Here is a 12287-nt window from a genome sequence, read left to right on the forward strand (position 1 = left end):
AAAAAAAAAAAAAAGTTTTCGTGCAGGTGAGGCCTGTTGCGGTTCGCCTGCAGGGTTTGCTCATGGCAACACATGACCAGCTGAGCTGTTGTTCTGTAAAACTGCAATGCAAAAGTAAACCAGACCACATAGAGGAGACTTTCTACTGGCAATATAGCTTGCATTTCTACTAATTAAATGGTTACATGCACACACACACGGATACACATCCTTATACTTCCATCAACCTGAGGACTTTCCATTGACTTCTATTCATTTAATAACTGYGGGGATGACTAACCCAGATATTCTCACAAACTGAAACTATTATTYATTTGTTCCTAACCTCAACCTTAGCCAAAAAGATGCCGTTGAACTTCATTTTCTACAGTGACCTCAGTTTGTGGGTGAAAGTGGTAAAACATGTCCTCTGTGTGAGGCATATACAAGAACACACGCACGCATGCATGCACACACACACACACACATCCTTGTACTTCTATACAAACTGAGGGCTTTGAATTGACGTCATTGTGCATGACGTCCATTCATTTATTAAAATGAATGGACGTCATGCATAAATGTCTGGGTTTGTGCCCAACCCAGACATTTTTTCACATAAATWTATATATATAAAACTTGGCAAGGCCATTTCTTATTTTAAAATAAAAAGGGAAACCAGCCCTCTGGTGGTGAGTTGAAGGAATTTCTCATATAAACAAAGCCAAATGTGCTCATCTAAATTCATGAGAAGTTCCTTCTTGTGTTACTTGTTCAACTATTACGACATGTTGCTCTCTCTCTCTCTCTCACCAGTTTACAGTATAAAACATTAGGAATAATTAGACATGATTTATTGCTGTCTGAGTTCATAGAAGAGGCTTTGGCAGCTCTTACAAGGAGTTTTTAATAATGAAGCAGATTGTAAGGCAGACAAGCAGTCGGGCCTCAGGTCCTCTGCGTCTCCTGCTTGCCAAATGTTTTCCCTTAGCAACAGTCAGCTGATCTGCTGATCTCCATGTAGTTTCAGGAAAGCACACAGAACAGTGCACCTCGGCCGTTCACTTGTTCACTGTACCATGTCCACAGAGCATARAAACCTCACACAGACCCCTCTGCTGAAGATCTGGGTGCCATGGATGGGCTATAACTTGAATCGTAGGAGAGGATGTAAGTCGTGAAGAAACTTTAGTTTTGAAGTGAGATTCCAGTAAAACTTTCATTTAGTTTTAGCATTTGCCTTTTGGTTGAACGCTTYCTGCAGAGAGGTGTTAAATGCTGATATTTCTGAACACATGTTGAGGAAAACATTTGATGAAACCTCTGTAAGAGCTAAAAATTAAATTCTGTAACATTCTTTATTATTGTGCATGGTTATTGTATACTTATTGTATATTAAGATATTTTCCTAAAGCTGCAGTATGTAACTTTTATGAGGAATATGTTTTTTAAATGTTTGTTAAAACTGTCACCATGTTGTGACACTTTAATTTAAGACACATAATCTTTGAAAAGATAAATCTCCTCCATCTCCTCCTTGAGTTATTCTTGCTGTCTGCAGAAATGCACCGCTCCCGACCAAAAATGACCAATCAGAGGCAGGAGGAGGGTCTTAGCGGTGGCAATCGAACTCATGTACTCGCTGCTAAATGTGATAATAGTGGAGAAACAACTCGCTGTTACAGGAAAACCATTTAGCCGCCAACACCGGAGGCTGTTCTAACTAGCATTAGCATTCGGAACAGGCTCAGMATATTAAGATCCAAAAATCTAATTTTGTAACATTGTTWATGGTTATTTGTGTGTGGTTATTGCATATTTAGATATTTCTTTAATAGTAAGATTTTAGCATGTTTTTGTGTAGGGCTGCACAGTGGCGCAGTTGGTAGAGCTGTTGCCTTGCAGCAAGAAGGTTCTGGGTTCGTTTCCCGGCCCTGGTCTTTCTGCATGGAGTTTGCATGTTCTCCCTGTGCATGCGTGGGTCTTTTCTGGGTACTCCGGTTTCCTCCCACAGTCCAAAAACATGACTGTCAGGTTAATTGGTCTATCTAAATTGCCCCTAGGTGTGAGTGTGTGTGTGCATGGTTGTGTGTCTCTGTGATGCCCTGCGACAGACTGGCGACCTGTCCAGGGTGACCCCGCCTCTCACCCGGAACGTTAGCTGGAGACGGGCACCAGCAACCCTCCTGACCCCACTGAGGGACAAGGGTGTCAAGAAAATGGATGGATGGATGGATGGATGTTTTTGTGTAAAAGCGCCCTCTAGTGGAAGTACTGTGTGACAGGAGGTCAGAAAAATAATGGATGTGAAGTAGCTAGCTTGTTCCATATGTGCTCAAGGAGAAAATTACAGATCATCGTTTATCAGACTTTTAAGTATTCCTTCAATTCATCAACATCAGATGAACAGGAGCATTTAGTAAAAAAGAAACTTATCAACTACCAACTAAGTTACTGAAAGTAAACAAGGAGACATTGAAACAGTATTGTGGGTAGCACTGGTTGTTTTGACGTCCATCATGGCAGAGTGGGCAGACTTCTGAGGAGCGTCACGTGCAAAGGCTCAATAAACTCATTCTTTTAAGTTTCTGCCTGTAATTCACTGGTATCTTTTGTAGCTAAAGGAGTGACAAATTTTACTCAGCTCCATCATGTTTGGATAAGAAAAACAAATGATTTTAAGAGCAGGTTTTATTTTCCTTATTGTCAAATCTGAGTCTGAAGCAAAGCGTTTGATGCCTGATATTAAGAGTTTTCACCGAAATCCAGATTTGCTTTGCAGAAATGTGAGTTGCCTTGTGTAACTCTTGTTCTATTAATGAAGTTTAATTATCTAATGACACAAACCTCCAACAACACTGAGCTCTACCGAGCTGGATTGCACCTAACGGATGTTGATTTCCTGAATATTTAACCACCGACCCAGTCCAGAATTACATCCTCTCTGTGTTTTTTGGTGCATGTTTTCCTATCAGCGTCTGTGCCTCAGTTCTGCAACTCCCCAACGGTGATTGTGATGGTGGGATTACCTGCCAGAGGGAAGACATACATCTCTAAGAAGCTCACCCGATATCTAAACTGGATCGGAGTTCCTACAAAAGGCCAGTTGAAACTTTAAATTCGTACATTTATTTATTTTCTTAATTTATATAACATTTAATTGAATGCTGCATTTTCAAACCCAKATATTCTCTTTGAATTTCCACCAGTTTTTAATGTGGGCCAGTACCGCAGAGAGGCAGTCAAGACCTACAAGAACTTTGAGTTCTTTAAACCTGACAACGAAGAGGCCATGAGGATCCGCAAGTGAGTGCAAAGCTCATGAAAACTCATGAAACTGAACAACAGTTGATTTTTCTTTTACTTTTAAGCATTTGACCAGATTTGTGATCTAAACTGGTTCGGCTCTCTTGGCTAACTGGGAGTGATTTTTGTCATTTGGAAATTATGGATCTGAGCAAACCAATATTACATGTGGCGTTCCTCAAGGCTCTGATTTTAGGCCACATTTGTTCAGCATTAACATGATTCCCGTTTCTCAGAGCATTTTATTTTTCTGATGAAATACAGCTTTATATTTCTGTCCCAACATTATTACAATGGCTTAAAACACTGAGAGTGTGCCTGTTGTATCAACAGGTTGATGGAGTATAATTTAAATTATTATACTTCCTTCTCTTCTTGTAGAGCAGTTTTAATTTCTATCAACTGCATTATTAAAAGATCAGATAGAGGTTCCTCAAGGCTCTATTGTTGGGCTCTTTTCTGTCATAATTTTGATTATTGACTGTTACACCTTAGCAGTATTTATACTGAAATATCACTTTTTATTTCTTTGTCACCTGTTAGCCACAGTGCCCTACCGTAATAATACTGTATATTTTTCTGTAAAGAACTTCTGTGTGAACGTTATCATGTCAAACTGTTTAAATACATCGTTATCTTGCCATTTTTTGTCATTGTTGCCTATTCAAGTTTGCCTTTTCTCTCTCAGGGCCTGCGCTTCAGCTGCACTCAAAGACGTTGCTGCCTACTTCACAAAAGAACATGGACAAGTAGCCGTAAGCTAATGGATAATTAAAACTTTCCTTCTAATTACTGTCCAACATGATTTCATTGTTTCGGAGGAAAGACAATAAAGTGAAACAAAACATTCTGACTTTCTGACATTCACATATTTTAGAGAATTTGTTATCATTTGTGGATCTTACTGCCTGATCTAAGTGTTTCAGATGGTATTTTTTCATCTGAAGTGCTAAAAACAATACGAGTATTGATAGTGATGGAAACATGTCCTGCAGGTGTTCGATGCTACTAACACCACGAGAGAGAGGAGGGCCGTCATCAACAGTTTTGCAAAAGAAAAAGGATATAAGGTAAATGACAAACTCATTTTTGGAATCTCTACTACAGTAGCTTAAAACAGTTTTCATATTTTTATTTGGAATACTGTTGAATTTACTAATCATTTGTTTGCTACTCATTAGATAAATGTTATTTTCTGTGTGAAATGAGGTAATAAGTAAATATATTAAACAATGAATATCCTTTTACTGCCTGAATTTTGTATATTTGTATATTTTTGTATATCAAAGCACTAATTTTAAATTATTGAATTTAGTATAGCATTATTGTAATCATACTGGAAAAGAAAACACCTTGAAGTAAAGTAATAGGAGAAATATGAAACAAGTCATCGACATCTATCAGTCCTGAAAGGGTTAAATGTCGTTTCTAATGCTTTCCAGCAAAGTAAAGAAAACATAAAACAACAAAAAAAACTTTGCATTCATCAGTGAAAGTCATAACAAAAACTGAGCAAAACTTGCTCAGTGGAAGATTTACAACTTGAAAGCAACAGCTGATTGAAAAGTATAAAAGTCCGATGACATTACCAGAGAAAAAACATTTTGATGAACCCCAAAGCTTTTGAGAAAAACAATCTGGGGACTGAAGAGACAATGAAGGTACCAGTCCAACTACATGTAGCTATACGCTAAATTAGCTGCTTCTGGACCTAAATACCTCAGAAACATCAGTTCTGCTTTCTTAAAAGAAATCTTTGCAGGAGATTGTTTGACTAATAATTTGTGACTTGTTAGAGTAATACATTCAAGTATCACTTGAAAATATCTTTTTTCAATTTACTCAGGTTAACCTTGGGTAATTACACAAATTAGTTTAGTTATATAAAACATTGACAAAGTGTGACACCAGTTACAAGCACAAGCAGGAAGTCTAGAAGGAGGCAAATACCTTTTCATAGTAATGTAAATAATGACTTCAATTACAAAAATGTTGAAATTATTTCTTATTTACAGGTGTTCTTCGTAGAATCGATCTGTGATGACCCAGACATAATAACCGAGAATATCAAGGTGAGGCACAAACAAAATATCCGTACTTTTTAATTAAAGTCTAAAACCAACTTTTTTACAGCAAGTAAAATTTGGCAGCCCAGATTACATCGACCGTGACATAGAAGAGGCCATGTCGGACTTCATCCAGCGCATTGAGTGCTACAAGGCGAGCTACACGTCAATAGACGATGAGAGAGACAGGTACTGAGCAACCCATGTGCCGCAACACTGCAAAAACGCAAAATCCTACCAAGTATTTTTGGTGTTTCTCAAACTTTTTCAGGCCCAGCAGGACCACTTACCCCATTTAGCAAACACTCACGGTCCACCTATCTTGAAATTGTCCCCGCAATAGCACAACATCTCAATATATACAACCTGAAATAAAAAAGATTAGTCTCTTAACTCATTGTCTTTGTTCCTCCTGATGTGAAGGATGGTGCTGTTTTGTAAATGTGACTGACCATAATAAAACCGTAAAGAAATCTACTAGAGACGCTTTGAGTTATGATAGAAAACATGTGGATATCAAAAGCAGTGAAGAAGGTGAACGGATTAAATATTTAAGTAACTGTTTATGAAAAAAATGCCCGTTTCTCCTTATTTCGACCAGGAAGCTCTCCTACATAAAGATCTTTGACGTGGGCAGTAGGTTCTTGGTGAACCGAGTCCAGGATCACATCCAGAGCCGGATCGTCTACTACCTCATGAACATCCACGTCACACCGAGAACCATTTACCTGAGCCGCCACGGAGAGAGCGAACTCAACCTGTTGGGTCGGATAGGCGGCGATTCGGGTTTATCACCACGAGGACTGAAGGTGAGCTTAGATTTTAAAACTTTTTAAGCCCGACGCCCCTGGTAGTGGGGGCAGGTTTTTTACTTTTTTGCCCACACTGACCACTGCGCCTCCCCTGGTTTAAACATAAACATATTTGGTATCCATGGAAACGTGAGAATCTTGGCTAGAAGCTATAAAAAAACATTTGAGTTGAGCAGGAAGCTTTTGAGTTTAGGCCCAAGATATCAGTGACCAGGAACATTCATCAAAAAGATATTGTATGGAACTATGCTAGTGCCAAAAAAGTAAATATTTTGGTGGTTTTATATATATATATATATTTCTTTTCAGTAAAATGTATCTAAATTTGTAGTATTTTTTTATTTTACTCAGGATTTAAAAAAAAAATGCATTCGAATTGGAGTCAAATATATACATTTCTTATTGTTTTATTATAATTGGGTAAAACATAAATGTGAATGTTTGAAAACAAAGGTTAATAATAAGTGAAAACATGTGATAATTAATAAAAACACAGAAAATCCCCAGTTTTTTTGATGGTGTCAACCTGTACCGAGGGCAAAATACAAAATCTTACCAAGGATGTTTGGTCTAGTTTTTAGAGCAAATATTTTGGTACACTTCTAAAAAGACAAAACTAACTTACAAGTAACTTTTCATCAATATGTAGGAGCTTTTTAAGTGAGTAATTATTTAATATTGGCAGATGGTATAATTTATAACAAGACATTTGTTCCATGTTATAATTCATATAATCTACCAATGGAGTAAGTAAATTAAAGTAAATATTAAGGAATTATTGACTTAAAACAAGCTCCTACATCTTATAACTTAGTATTTCAATGGAACTATTAATAGAAACTAGACCAAAATTACTTAGATTTTTTTTTTTTTTTTGCAGTGTAGATTTTTATTTTATTTATTTATTTTTTTTAACTAAAACTTCTGTAAATTTCCTCATCTGCATGTCTTTGCACAACTTACAGTGATAGGTTGATTTATGGTATCCAACAGTTTTCTGGATTATTTATGGTATTTCTAAAATATTTACATACTGTATACTGTAAAAACGATTCCGGCGAGGGTAAAAAACAGTCCAAATAATTTTATGTTCCTCATTTTCTCTGAAACTGCAGCAGGGATTCTGATACGTCTGGTGGAGTCTCCCAAGTGTTAGCTTTATTTTGATACCAAGATTATCGAAATAAAATTTGTAATTGCTGAGAAAAACTAAATTAGCTTTGGGTATTTTATTTCAAAAAGAAGCTTTAGAAAACCATATGGTGGAAAACCATAATTAGGGAAATTATGAAAAGTGTATTTTACATTGTGAATAACAACATAAAAATGTATCTTTCCTGCAGTATGCTGATGCCTTGGCGAAGTTCATCAGAGGTCAGAACATCAAGGACCTGAAGGTTTGGACGAGCCACATGAAGCGGACCATCCAGACTGCAGAGGCTCTGGGCGTCCAGTACGAACAGTGGAAAGCTCTCAATGAGATCGATGCTGTGAGGTTAAARCACCTTTACAARCATAAACGGTTGTTTGTCCTAAAGCTTGTTCGTATAATTCTTTTCTATAAAAACAGTCTTAGACTCTCAGTTTAAATTAACATTTGATTCCTGTTCTTTCTAAGGGTGTGTGTGAGGAGCTAACATACGAGGAGATTCAGGAGAACTTTCCGGATGAGTTTGCGATGAGAGACCAGGAGAAATATCGTTACCGTTACCCAAAGGGCGAGGTAAGAGCTGCTTTCATTAGACGACAACGACTTTTTCTTAATTTTATTTTTCTATTTAATGATCTATCACTTCTAACTTTTGGATTTGCGAACTTACCTATGCTGGGGTTAACTTTTGAGTTACTTTTCTTCCAACTGGACTAACAGGTAAGGTAAATTTAATAGTAATAATAAAATATAAGTACCTGAAGTAAAAACACTATTCATGTAGAATCATGCAAGTCAGAGAAATGTGTATTTTATCATATAATATTATAATCAAGCTGTGTTTTTAAGTTTACATATTTACCTACTTTACAGGCAGAATATTATGGAAAGTGTTAAAAACATTTTAATAGAATTTTTGCACCAGTATTTGTAAATATTATAGCTAAATTTTCTTTTCAGTTTCTACATTGATAAAATTACAGGTAAAAATAGCTTTTATTGAATGATAAAATTATATTTAAACACCCAGCTGTAATCTTTAAGGTTCTTTTATCTGTCATTCTTGAAACTGGAGGGCCACAGAAAAACATGCGGTTTAAAGTTTTGGAATCAAAGCTAATATTAGTTTGATTTGTCTTTATGAAAAAGTCCTATGAGGATCTAGTCCATCGTCTGGAGCCGGTCATCATGGAGCTGGAGAGGCAGGAAAACGTCCTGGTTATCTGCCACCAAGCCATCATGCGCTGCCTGCTGTCCTACTTTCTAGACAAACCTGCAGGTACTAAAAGAGATGGACTGATTCACCTTCCTTCTTATTATCACCACAAAATGTTCAGCTCTAAATGCTCAAACATTGTTTCTAATCACCTGTGAAGATGAGCTGCCTTACGTTAGGTGTCCCCTCCACACGGTGCTCAAACTCACTCCAGTAGCTTACGGTAGGCAGTAAGTTATGTATCTTTAATAGCTGATCTCTGAACTCCTTCTTGACACTTCTGTTTTTGTCTTTCCTGCCAGGATGTAAAGTTGAGTCATTTTTTCTCAATATTGAAGCTGTCAACACACACAGAGAGAGGCCAGCGGTAAGATCCACAGGCGAATATTTTCTCTCTGAAGTGGGTCGAAGATTTGTCCTGTTCAATAAACATAAAGATTACTGGGCACATATTATAAAAAACTTCTAATTTTTCATGTTTTTGTATTTCCATTTGGGTTTCTACTGCTTCTTAAAAACAGCTCAAGTGATTAAAAACACACCTAGACAGGTTTTTGACAATACGTTAGTGGTTTTTAGTGTTTAGAATTGAACCTTTTCAAAAACATCTGGAATGTAACTTCACAAATCAACTTCCTGTTACCTAGCAACTCCAGCCCATTACCTAGCAACCCAAGCTGAGTTCCAGCACRTTTGTTCAGCTGGTTTTACCGCCATTTTACAATGGCTACTGGAAAAGACAAATGTTTTGTTGTTGATTTACCATTTAGAAACTACTTCCTGCATTCTTGTTGGTTGTGCAGGAGGCTCCACTTTTACTTTTCAAAGATGTACGGTTGTATAATTGCGTATGTTTACACATATGTGAGTGTCAACATTGAGGTGCAGCAGCAACGTATTTAAATTGAAAAGGAAAGGAACTCAAAACAGAAAGAATTTTCCAGATTAAAAGAATGATTTATGCTAAAAAAAAATGTAATGAACATGTTTTAAACTTGATCAAGGAAGCATAATAGGTCACCTCTAAGAGTATATTTTGAGAGAAATAGTGAGTGAAAGTGAAACAGGAAGATGGAAAAATGTTGGTAACTGAGGACATCTAGTGTCCAGAAGGAGAACTACAGCACCCTGAGGGAGCGTGACTGAACAGGAAATATGATTCTGAAAAAAAGACAAAAAACTGACATGACGATAATAAAATTTCACAGGAATAACAGAATAACACAGGAAAATTCTCAGCTAAAAAAGTMAAAAATTTACCAGAAAAAGCTCAGGATTTCTAAACTAAAAAAAGGAAATTTCTGAGTTTATGGTGGTTTGAACATAAATGCAATCTGACCAAGGATAAGATTATTGATAAAGYAATAATTTCTGTTGATTTTGAGGGATTTTTTTGGTAATTAGTAAATAGTCTATACCTCATAACTTTAAAGGAGAATAATAAGATAATAGAGGATTACTCTGAAGCCTTCTCATGAGRGTTTTCTCTCTAAATAATATCCACCAGGTTTTCAAGMTCAAGCTACATGTTTGGTATTGGTTTTCTTCACAATTAACACAAGTCAAGTCTAAATTATGAATAATCTTTCAGACTTTTAAAACATTTTAAGAAGCTAAAAGAACCAAAGATCAACACAAAGACTCTAAAAGAGAACCAGACAGATCCACCCTGAAAAACCTGACATTTGTTTGCATTCATGGGAATAAAAAATGAAGTTTTCACACGAACTTTGTCACACATCAGAGTTTTCCTGTGTAAAATAATTACGAAGTAATTTAAACAGAAACACAACCGAAAGTCACATCAATATTGAAAATGCAGCTTTGGAGTAATATTATTTTAGTTAGAGAATAATTTTAGAGGAGCATTTTTCYAACYTTATAACTTCTCTGCAACATAAGAAAGTGTAACATTTATAAATCTACATTTATTTAAAGGTTTATATGTGAACATCTTTGTGTTTTGAGAAAWGCCTCTTATGTATCCTTAATTTTAAAAATCTGGTTTCAATGAGCAAAAGCCATTTCTATCAGGTTTWCAGCACAGTGGTGGCCCTATCATGCTTGGGAAACACTAGTAGCAGCCAGTAGAAATTGAATTTGTGTTTCTCTTTGCTTGCAGAATGTGAACGTCAGCAGAAAGACAGAGGAAGCTCTTCAGACAGTTCCTGACCACAACTAAAGTCAGATCTGGGAGAAATGGACTATAGCTATGTTAATAGATAGYAATAAATCTTAGAGAGCCACATAAATGTTTYCTGATGGTGAACAGAAGAGAAATGGATCAAMACAGAAGAACTGGAGGAGATGGAAAGTGTTAATCCAGACTCACATGGACTTCTGTTACAATACCAGAGAAGAAAGAAAACCTACAACTATGGATAGTTRCTGTCTTCTCTGTGTGGTTGAGGTTTCTGATTATGTTGAACGCATCACAAACAAGTTACAGAATGACTGATGTAAAAATGCCCTGTGTGTATGTGGAGGTTAAACGATGCAGATCCTCTTCAGATGATGAAAACCGGATTAGGAATCAGCACCACAGACAGCTCCCAACAAACAAGACATTTTTTGTTTACTTTTGCTTCTTTATGAACAAATAACATCGTAACATACAATTATACATGAATAACTACAGAAAATAAATGGAATGAAGAATTTTATGTAAACATTCAGTGGCTTGGAAAAGTACTCAGGCTCTGAAATGGTTTAGATTTTGTCACATTAAAGCCAAAAACTTCAATATAATTTATTTATACGTTTGTTTTTTATGTGTTGATTATAAGATTTATGTCTGGACTTTGACTGGTTCATGCATGACATATGTATTGTTTTATTTAGGATTTCCATCTTTCTGGAGAATGACCGTTTTCTTGYTTTCATGGCTGTAACTGAAGCTACGACGGTGAATCGGGGCCAAACAGATTTTATTTTTATTTTATTTAAACAAAAAAACAAATAAACCAGGGCATTTCTGAGTTCCAAAACTCGGGAAAAAAATGGAAATTAAAATCAGAAAAAAAAATGGAAATTTCTAAACTCCAAAAGTTCCCCCAAAATTTTGAAATCAATCTAAAAAAAATTCAAGAAATAGGACAAAAGTCTAAAATTCRCAACAAAAAACGTTTATTATATTTTTTTATTTAGTCTCACAAATTTTCTAGAAAAAAGTCRATAATTTTTGAGTTTGGAAAATAAAAATGTCAACGCTTTTTTTTCTATAAAATGTCTGTGAGGATTTGAGTTTTCATTGTGTTTATTTTTGGCTTCTGTTTCTTGTGAGTCTCCGTGTTGTCCTGTCAGCCCCTGATTGTCCCCAGGTGTGTCTCGTTCCCTTGATTACTCCCGTGTGTATTTAAGTCCAGCTGTTGTCTCTGTCTCTTGTCGGGTCCTTGTCATTGTCAGTCAGTCTAATCTAATCTTAGTCGTCCCAGTAGAACTGGTTAAGTCCAGCTCCCATCAYCAGTCTTAACTCTACAGTTTACTGGACTGTCGAGCAGTTCATTAAAATTCTTMTCATCATCACAACCTGGGTCTACCTGCGTTCTCATTCACCTCATCACCGTTACTTCATGACAGTCTTGGKTTTTTTTCCTTGCAAATTCTCAACTTTTGAAACTCAGAAATATTCTTGTTTTTTCTAGGACATTTTAAAGGTCTAAATCTAAAACAACAAAAAATTATACACCGTGGTTTTGCGAAGCCTCTGATGAGCCTGATCTTTCAAACATTTAGACATTAATGTAACGTGACAATGA

At 36.2% G+C, this 12287-nt stretch overlaps 1 protein-coding gene across 3 annotated transcripts in view; it reads left to right on the top strand.

Moving 5' to 3' along the window:
- LOC103467867 (6-phosphofructo-2-kinase/fructose-2,6-bisphosphatase 1-like) overlaps positions 1 to 11281 on the top strand; it is a 72712-nt gene extending 61431 nt beyond the window's left edge. For 2 of the 3 annotated variants that reach the window (XM_017305925.1, XM_017305926.1), the window contains 13 exons: positions 2955 to 3080; positions 3189 to 3285; positions 3974 to 4040; positions 4281 to 4355; positions 5301 to 5357; positions 5419 to 5540; positions 5953 to 6160; positions 7507 to 7653; positions 7782 to 7886; positions 8463 to 8592; positions 8690 to 8752; positions 8832 to 8896; positions 10652 to 11281. In XM_017305925.1, coding sequence (XP_017161414.1) covers positions 2996 to 3080; positions 3189 to 3285; positions 3974 to 4040; positions 4281 to 4355; positions 5301 to 5357; positions 5419 to 5540; positions 5953 to 6160; positions 7507 to 7653; positions 7782 to 7886; positions 8463 to 8592; positions 8690 to 8752; positions 8832 to 8896; positions 10652 to 10711 — 1281 coding nt within the window. In that variant the 5' untranslated portion in view covers positions 2955 to 2995 and the 3' untranslated portion in view covers positions 10712 to 11281. Of the gene's footprint in view, positions 1 to 1024; positions 1150 to 2954; positions 3081 to 3188; positions 3286 to 3973; positions 4041 to 4280; positions 4356 to 5300; positions 5358 to 5418; positions 5541 to 5952; positions 6161 to 7506; positions 7654 to 7781; positions 7887 to 8462; positions 8593 to 8689; positions 8753 to 8831; positions 8897 to 10651 lie in introns of those variants that run through there. The other variant, XM_008414591.2, reaches the window with a different exon arrangement.
- Positions 11282 to 12287: the final 1006 nt, after the last annotated feature.

This window comes from Poecilia reticulata, linkage group LG7 (assembly GCF_000633615.1).
Source record: "Poecilia reticulata strain Guanapo linkage group LG7, Guppy_female_1.0+MT, whole genome shotgun sequence".
Taxonomy (NCBI): domain Eukaryota; kingdom Metazoa; phylum Chordata; class Actinopteri; order Cyprinodontiformes; family Poeciliidae; genus Poecilia; species Poecilia reticulata.